A 10,048-nucleotide genomic window follows, 5' to 3' on the forward strand; every position below is an offset into this window, starting at 1 on the left:
AAGTTTGATAAACATTATGGGAACTCTCCGATTAGAAAAGTTTATAAGTGGTTTCAAATTTTTTGGAGTGACCATATGGGGAAAAACACGCTGAACGTTCTGGACGACCTGTTGACGTTACTACTCCAAAAATTATTGATACAATCCATTCTATGGTGATAGATAATAGTAGATTAGGGATCAGTGAGATTGCTATTGCTGTGGGTATCACGAGTTGGAACCCTATTTCCATTAATTTTGGGCCTACAACTGCTGAAGTGTGGGCTGGTGTATTGTTGGGATGGAAAATGACTTTTTTGTTGTCCAATACATTTCAATGTATACACCAACAAAATCTTAGCATGTAATGAATTTGAACCAAAGAAAAGTAGGTAAAAAAAATTACTATAATAAAAAACAAAAAAAACATGACAACAATTCGAATATAAGAATTGCTAATTACTTCTCCTTTAGTAATTATTATTAGACACGATGGATTATTTCACTGGAAAAGACTCATGGATTGGCAAAGAAGCTTAATATGAGGCAAGAGCATAATTCCATCATTATTTCAGCAGAAAACAAACATTCATTACATTTTAAAGTAATAAAGACTGCATATTTTGATTTAAAAAATTCAAAGGGAACATCAGTTTTCACTAAAAATAACTATAATGACGTATACATCTCATTTACTTTAAGCAAAATGTCCTACTGAAAAATAGTTTAAGGCAAAATTACCGGGTACCAAAAATAACGATACACAATTAGTATAACAAAAACATTTAATCGACTCATGAGTTAACAAAGAAGAAGAAGTTAAGCTTAAAGACAGTAATATCGAGATCATGGTATTTAAAACAAATAATAAATCTAAGTAACATGCATAAATATGGTTGACAAAACAAATAAAAATAATGCGTTCTGCATTTAATCAAGCAATGTATGCAAGTAACATATAAATATATCTACAAAATAATGTAACATGTAAGTATTTCTTTTCATTTTTGGTAGAAATTTACTTCATGCATTTCCAACGAACCATACGATTTCCTAATTAAATTTGTACACGACAGTGCTTTAACGCCCATTGGGCCCAATTCTATCTCCTTATAGGATGATTGGCAAAACCATCATCCCTCCTTGAAGAGTAGCCTTTTCTTTTGACATGAAAGTATAAAATACCAGCCACAAAAATCATTTGCGTGAATAAGAAAGCCCCTCCTCCTATAGTGGCTCCAAATGCGTCCAAACACCTATATGGTTGCCCGCCTAAGAGCTGCGTAGACTCCTCAGACTTTTCTTCATTACTTTCAAACCTGTCACTGATAATAATTTTCCCTCCCACAAGAACTTCGTTCTCTGGAGTTGAACCTTCCACGGTCTCTCTTCTTCGACGCCGTTTTCCATATGAATACATGGGATACCCTAAATTGCAAACAATAGGGTCACATCTGGGAATACAAGGTGTGACCAAGGCACGGAATTGAACAGTGTCGGAAGTAGGAAATTTAAAAGCATCAAAATCTGCCTGTAGAGTCTGCGCACTTCCATTGACTTGTTTCACGTGGGACATGATGGACACATCCATGGGGCAACCTAAAAACTACCTTCCATTAATAATAATCCTTCATAAAAAACTTTAAAAAAACAACAAAAAACTTGTCAAATACCCAGCTCGTCGATGAGTATAATTTCTGATGAATCCAATCCGTCTATGGCCACCAGCTCACGTACAAATATTTCATAATGATTCTTCATTTCGTTTGTCTCAATTCTAAAAGTAAGAGCTAAATGATCCCCTACTTTAGCAGCCGTCACATCCCTCCTTTGACGATCAGTAATCCTCATCGAAACATTGGGCGAATGAATTATGGTCTGTTCTGCTTCTGCCGTCTCCCCTAACTCTCCATCAACGTTGAAGGTATCTTGGTTGTTAACAGTTCGGTTGAGAAGGTCATAGTTGCATCTTACTTTTAAACTGATATCTGAGTTGGTCACAATGGTACTGTGATGCTATGATGGATATTTGAAATCAAGGGATGTATGCATGTTTACGTATGTAGAAACTCAAGCCCTGCTCTTTCTTACCTGTAAAACCACATCAGACACAAAATGTCCTGGTTGAACTTCTTTCACGTCACATCCAATGTCGTTATACTCCATTTGAAGTGAGAAATTGAATTGGTTTTCAATATGGAGTCCACAAGAATTGGGCCTTTTCATCCCATAGATCTTACCCTTAAACATCTGATTCGTCCGTACTTTAGCTATCATATAGGAATCGCGGCAATCAACAGATATGTTGTAGCAGGCCCCAAGCTCATATGTTGTTGCACCCAATATATCGATATAGGGAGATGAGATGTGGGAGAGAGTCAAAGATGATTGATAGCTCAGGCGACAAACTTCCGGGCCTGACTCTTTGTAGTCATATGAAAGACATCTATTAATAATGGAATAACATAAAAAAAATATTATTTTCTTAAAATGTGTATTAATAAATAATAATATTTTATTTTTTTCCAAAGATTTTTACACATGAAAAGTAAGAGTTAAATTTAATCACATATTTAAAGGAGTCCTAGTTTTCTTCGTTTCTTTTGTTAATATGTGAACAGTTTTGTTTGTGAGAAGATTTCTGTTAACAATTTAAAGAAGTTAAAATGATAATTATATTAGTGGGGGGAAGGAAATAGGGTTATAAGTACTTTTATGGGTATATATTTATAGGTATGTACTATGTAGGTAAGTACCCATGTACCCACGATACAGAAGAAGTAAAAATGAAATTGCTTACATATGTACATCAGGGGCGTCCACAACAGGTGGGCTGGAGGCGTTGTAGCTCCCACCAAATTAAGGATTTCTTGATTTTTACTAGAAAGTTTAATATTTGATTTTCGAAATTTAATTTAATTTTTCAATATTTTTTCCCAAAAATTTAATTTTTTGTGAATGGCTATTAATTTTTTGTCAATAGCTGTTTTTTTGTCAATAGCTGTGGTTTTTTGAATTTTATTTTTTCAGAAAAATTTAATTATTCTAACTTTTTTCTAAAAAAAAATTAATTTTCAGATTTTTTTCTTCAAGAAAATATCAAAAACCAAGCCCACCCCAAAATATAATCATCCCCAAAACCCTGTATATACATCTGGTTTCCCTCTTCCCAATACTAATTTGTCAATTTAACGTATCAAATTACCTTTTTTGGATGCAAAGGGATTTACAGTCATTTAGAGATTTAACCTTGTAGTGAACAGAGTCCATGGTTTTAAGCATTCGATCCTCAATGGACTTGAATTTACAGAGAGAGAGTTGAGGCTCGGAGATACATTTGCTCTCGATGTATTCAAATCCGTTATTTTGCTAAGGAGCAAGAAAAACATTTATATTATTTGTAGGGATGTGAAAATTGTCCTAATCCTATTTTAAAAAGAAGGTAATCTGCAAAATATTAGTGATCTTATTTATTATTTCTCCCTGTCTTGAAAGTTCAAGCATATGAGGGAATAAGGAGTACTATACTTTATTTAATGGTCTTTTTCAGTAGATATGTGGTCGATCAAAAATTGCCAATATATACTTTTCCTTTTGATTTACACTCACGAGGTTTTAAACAACTTTCCCATCTTTGATGATAAGTAGACAACTACAAGGCCATCTACAGGTTTTTATTTGTGGGAAGGGATTGGGGGCTCGTTATCTCACTAACATTCACATTTGCATTGTAATATGTAGTTAGCTGTCAATTTTGAACTTATTTTCCTCTTATCAGTTTCTGAACGTTTATTGATTGAATTCGAATTAGCTTTATATTAAACTTTAATCAATTCCTAATAACTGTTGACGAAATTCCATATTGGAAGAATGAGCTTACTACAAATCAAGGCTAATATTAACACAAAGTTATGATTTCATGCAATCGAGCTTGCCAGAATTTTCAATTTGATGTACCGTATCGACTGCTGGGCAAGGCAGACATATTTTGACATCATAGAGTATAAAGTGGTACTCTTACATTAACAGTCAAGGAAGGCGATAAATTGCTACTCTTGGTAATATTGGTTATACTCTTTGACGTCAATATTAAAAAGCGTGGTGGAAGTCAAACATAAGTCGGAAAAGCGTTATGGTATATCTTTGTATATCTATTAACCTCGCTACCAACCAGAGGTGAGGTGGGAAAAAGTTCTTATAGAGCTAGTCTCAAGTCAAGTTCTTAGATTTATTTTAAACCCGTTTCAAGTCAATAACTACAATATGGTGTCCATTTAATGTTGAAGCTTTCCATGAGTTCCGTATAAAATAGTTTTAGAGTCCAAATGGAGTCGCAAGTCTTCAAAAATGCCCAAATCGAGTTGCAAGTCTTGTGTACAAGACCTTACTTCTCCTACCAACTGAATTATTTTATCAAGTAAAAGTGATACAATAAAGATAACGATGTGGGTAATAGCATATAAATCTAATTACTAAACTTAATCTAAAAACACATAATTACATTGGCTATAAAATAATTTACGCCCTTTATATCGAATCCTTACCTTCAAAACCCCAGACCGTCTATCCACATCCAATAAACTGCAACTCCCAGATGATACATCAAAGTTGACAGATCGACATATGAATTTTGAAGAGGATATACAGAGCCCCATGCACTCTTCTCGCGTAAGTGTTATCCTATGTAACTTCTCCGGACCCATTAATTTATGATTCATAACAATGTCAAAGACCCAAGGTGTGGGGGATGAGGCGCAAAAGCTCCTAGAGGATCTGACGCATATTTTTTGGGCATAGATGGTGAAGACCGGGAATTGACTTTGTGATAGGGCATCTGAAAGCAAGAAGCACATAATGTACTGCCCGTGCAATGTATATGTGGTAGCTAGGCATATATTATAACATATTTTTTATGATATAGAGTCACAGATAAGAAATTATGTATGTATGTAAAGGATGGGAAGAATGTGACTTGAGTCACTACTCATCGTGGATTCGTCATTGCATGATTACTCTTAATAAGGCACTCTGTGTGAACTTTTGCCGACCTAATTTCCTGTGTTGTTGTAGTTATTGTTATTGCCATCAAGAGTACTTTTAAGGAAGAATAAAAATTAGTGAGAAGAAATCGTGAGGCATACATATGTAGTGTATAACTTGTGTTAATTTGTTTTCCCATTCCTTTATGAATAAGTAGGTAAATATGTGGCCTGTCAATACAAAAGCAAGCAAGAATGATTTTTCTTAAAATTGAGACTGGATTACATTTGTATTCTTCAACAAATTACCCTTAATTTATATGAGCAAATTATTCATTATTCCTTTTTGAAATTGGAATTGCACTTAAATTAGCCAACATTGATCGTCGCAAAAATAAACGGAGAAAGGGATATATTAAAAAAAAAATATCTGGGCCAATGTAACTCTCCTAAAATCAAATAAAGGATCTCAACTATAGCTAAACCTCTTGTGTATTCCAGCTCATCCCAGAAATTTGAATACAAAGTCTATAATTAACCAAAATATGTCCACTGGGATGTATTTATATATTATAATATATGTGGCCCATCAATACAAAATCAAGCTAGAATGATATACCTCAAAATTAAGTCTGGATTACATTTGTATTCTTTGATGAATTATTCGGAATTTCTATTAACAAATTATTCTTATTAACCATTGGCAGGGCACGCACATTGCACTCAAAGTAGCCAAAATTGATTCTTGCTATAAAATAAGGAGTAATTTACATATTCCATTTGAAAGGGGCCATATCGGAGCTAATACAAGTATTTTAAATCAAATAAAGGTCCTAAACTATTGCTGAAATAGTTTGTTATCTTAATGTAGCCTACAAATTTGAATAATAAGCCTATAATTGATAAAATATGTCTATTAAATATTGGGCTGTATGAGATAATATGAAGTAAAAAATAAATTGGGATTTTCACTTTTTCATGATTTTTGTACAAGATTGTTTTTATGTAGACACATCAAATATAGAATGTCTCCTTTAAAAAAGGGCTACGTGATAAAAACACAGTTATTGTACACATCATACGATTGATACTTAATACTAATCCTTTTACTCTCGTGTTGTTGACCAGGAATTATAAAAAAAATAAAGAGATTCATTAAGAGTGTAGTAGTCACTATTTACACTTTCAATACAACGATAATGACTCAGTAAACCATCCGAATAATATCGAAAAATGTAAGAGAAAAAAATATTAGAATCATTCAAAGAACAATGAATTAAAGAAGGAAAAACTTAATACAATTATGGACAATAAAGTCAACTCTTTATTTAATTGGATCAATTTCTATTTCAGAAGGGATCAGAGCTTTAAAATTCAGTCGGTCTTTAATTAAGAGTCTTTCAAATAAACAAGGATTCTTCTAGCAATGTGAATGGGAGTATGCATTTGCCTCCTATTTATTTTAAAATTATTTAACGATAATTACCTTTTTGTGGAAAAGAAAATTTTTGATAATCCTTTTTTTTATCCTTGCGACGGACTCTGGTGCCCCCTCCCAAGGGATAACCAATAATGATAGAAATCTTCATCATCACGTGTTATTGGCAGGATTGTGACTAAGATTTTCTTGGGGGGTGACAAATCCTTGACAATTTTAATAGACTGTATTTATTATTGGACAAAATTGGACAAATAAAATTTTAGAAAATAGACAATTTTTGGAAGAGGGAAATTTTAAACGAAAAATTCCTTATTTTTAAATTGTGAGAGTTAAGGCTGCTTCAAAATATACATTTGAATACACAAAATTGTTAATTTAATAATTGAGACAACTACAATAAGTAGTATAATTCTTTTCTACAAATTTAACAATAAATTTTAGTAGGGGTGCTTAACTCCCACCCTCTAGTCACTCCCCTGATTGTTGGTCTCCAGAGCATCCCTTTATATAAAAATCATTGGAAATAACAAATTTCAAGGGTGGCCAATTTCCAAGTTTTGATCTCCAAATAAGATAATATCAGTTATAATTCAGGTGGGTCTCTATGATTTTTAAAATTTTTTTTACCTCCACTACAAATTTTGATCAAAAGACCTTTTTTTTTTAACGAAAATAAATCCTTTAAAAAAAATTAACAAAATTCCTTAATTTGGGGGAGGGAACTACAGCCCCCAATCCACTATGTGAAGCCGCCCCAATGATTTTTGGTGTCAAGGGAAGAAAATTGGTGTAAATATTTTTCATTAATAAAATTATCTAAAATATTGAATAAATTTGGATTCTCGTTTACTTAGAAATCTTTCAAAGGGACTTTGGTCTTTCCTTATCTTTAATTTGACTTTTACCATAAGTCAGATGAAAAACGAATTAATCCCCAAATAAACTGACTAATCATGAATTTATAGAGGGGTGTGTAACAGAAGAGGGAGTATGACTGCCTCACTTTTTGAGAATTTAGATCCTCCACTTTCGAAAACAGTCTGCAGAGACGGATAATAAAAATAGTTCTTGGGCAAGAAGTCATGAGGGGGCATATTCATTGAAAAATTTGTCTGATCCGTTAAATAATATTTCAAGCTTAAAATATATACTCAAAAGACAAAAAAACAATCATTTATAAGAACTTGAAGCTTAAGATAAATAAAGTTCTATTTATGGAGGATGATTTCCTCTCTGCTTTGCTCAGCTATGTCAATTCAATTTCTTTTCTTAACAAATACATATTATATTATGTTAATGTATTGTGTGTTATTTCCTGATAAAAGAATTACTTATCATAAAAAAAAAACAAAGATTTCTCTCAGAAATCTGCATATTGTGTGTTAATTTCTATCCTTTTTACCACCAAATGTACACTACTTCATCCCAACCATATGGCACTCATCATGATCAACACGAGAGATGTACACAAATTATAATATATGCAAATGTAAAGTATTTTGATGGTGGCTAAAATCCTTCTCTTACCAGGTTCATACGTAGCAGAAGTAGAAAACAGAACACAGAGCTCCGTCTCATAGTTGAGAGCTCGGCAGGACCTCGTTGACTCACAGGCTGAGATACACTGACTTAGAGAGGCGATTCCAGGAAGAGTCTCGAGTAGAGAAGAGGGAGCTGTAAGGAGGACTCCCGTATGAATCTCAAAGGTAGAGTCTTGATTTGCTCTTCCAAAACAGTCTGACTCGAGATCATCAAGGATCTCTCCTCCTCTGACGAATATAAGGACATCTAGGAACAAGGCTATGGAGAAGAAGAGGAAAGGGCTCTCTGTTTTTTTCCTCTTAGTGGCACGAAGTTGATCAACCCACCATAACATGTCTCTATCTCTTGTAATTAATTTCTTACTTAATTCCCTTCACAAGGAGAGAATGATAGTAAATGAAGTACGGAGTGAAGTATGTCAGTATAAATAAACATACTTTTGTTGTTGTGCGTCTCTGTTCTGCATTGAGAAATCTCATCACTTTTTTCACATTTCTTCGTATTATTTATAATAAATGTTTTGCGTACGAGTACGCCGTTTCCTCATCCCGATAGTTACATATTATAATACTGTAGTTAACATATTCAACTCAAAACACCTCACCTCAAACCTAGCTTTGGAATAGAGTGGAGATATATAAAGATATGTATATATGAAATACCGTCCAAAAATTTGATGACACTTGATTTAATCCTATTATAGAATGGGAAACAGCATTACTTCGTTTTGTCTGAATTTTGCTCTTGTACGGTTTTGCATTTCAAAATCATTTTTTAAATTCCACAATTTAAACATATGTACTCATCCCAGAGGTGGAAACTTGGACAAGAGTTCAGATCTTGAAGACTTGCAATTCAACTTGATCATAGAGTCAAAGACTCTCGACTAAATTTTGCCTCGAAATTCATTTCAACTTTTTCATTGAATGTAAAATATATCTTTATATTTCTGAGGGATTGAACTGGACTCCACGAAAATATTCCAAGACTCGGACTTGTCAGCAAAGGCTTAGTTTAATCAACTAGTTTTCTCACTCTAATACACATTTTCTGTCTCAAATAATACGGTATTTTTCTTTGGTAGGAGGGGGATACATGTTACCTCCCCTCACCCCTAGCTTATGTAATCCCGAAATGTCTCCCTTCCCGACAGATTTACAAATTTATTTTAGTGGGGGGGGTTTGGAGTTCGGTTTGAAAATCCGAGGCTGGTATAAGACTCTTATGATTTTTTTTAGTGGACCAAACTAATTCAGTCCTTTAAAAAAGTTTAATCTATACCGGTCTCAAAGAAAAAGTCGATGTAGATCGGTCTCATTTATAACTCGGTCTAGACTGATTTTATATATGAATTATTGTTGGATTTTTTTATCAAACAAATCCAAAAATTTTTTTAAATTTCATAGAAAATTAAATTATTTGGAAAAAAAATTTGAAAAATTAAATTAAATTTAAAATATTAAATTTTCCTGTAAAAAACAAAAATTCCTTAATTAGGAGGTGGGAGGTTACAATCCCTCCAAACCACCACCTGCAGACGCCCCTGATACAGGGAGCACTCTATGTATATTATATACATATACAGTGTATGTTAAGAGTTATAAAAATGAATCAAATCTTGAAGGTGTTTAGGTCAACTCATATTTCATACAACTCTATAGCGTATAAAATGTGAGTTGATGACTCATTTCTCCCTTATCGCTGTTATCATTATTATTTCATTCTTGAGGAGACAACATCCAAGTATTGAGTAGCTACGTGTGAGTATGTTCATGAAAAATGTGGAGTAACACTGTCTTCTGTATGAATAAATCAACGTTTGACCATTTGTCAACGCCTTATAACTCCAGACAATGACGGTTAATACCAATAATAATAATAAATAAATTATGTTTTGCACCCCTCATAGTGAAGATCCTCTAAGTAGATTATCCTAAAAAATGCAAGAAGTATAATCTGATAATTATTATTATTATCCAACTTCTATGAAGTCTATTTTGGAGTATCATAAATATGCATGAAAATATTAAGTATTTTTTTTATTAATAAATAAACAGTTTTAGATATAATGTATAATCATATTATGCTTTTAATACGTCTTTAGCAG

The 10,048-nt window shown here is 32.9% G+C and overlaps 1 protein-coding gene across 1 annotated transcript; it reads right to left on the reverse strand.

Moving 5' to 3' along the window:
• Positions 1-749: 749 nt before the first annotated feature.
• Positions 750-8,395, reverse strand: LOC121114437 (uncharacterized). The gene is made up of 6 exons (XM_040708410.2): positions 7,927-8,395; positions 4,524-4,813; positions 3,185-3,348; positions 2,071-2,425; positions 1,653-1,995; positions 750-1,578 (listed from the first exon to the last, which is right to left on the reverse strand). The coding sequence occupies exons 1-6, from the start codon at positions 8,273-8,275 to the stop codon at positions 1,082-1,084; spliced, it is 1,998 nt and encodes a 665-aa protein (XP_040564344.1). The 5' UTR covers positions 8,276-8,395; the 3' UTR covers positions 750-1,081.
• Positions 8,396-10,048: the final 1,653 nt, after the last annotated feature.

The sequence above is a fragment of the Lepeophtheirus salmonis genome, chromosome 3 (assembly GCF_016086655.4).
Source record: "Lepeophtheirus salmonis chromosome 3, UVic_Lsal_1.4, whole genome shotgun sequence".
Lineage (NCBI taxonomy): Eukaryota > Metazoa > Arthropoda > Copepoda > Siphonostomatoida > Caligidae > Lepeophtheirus > Lepeophtheirus salmonis.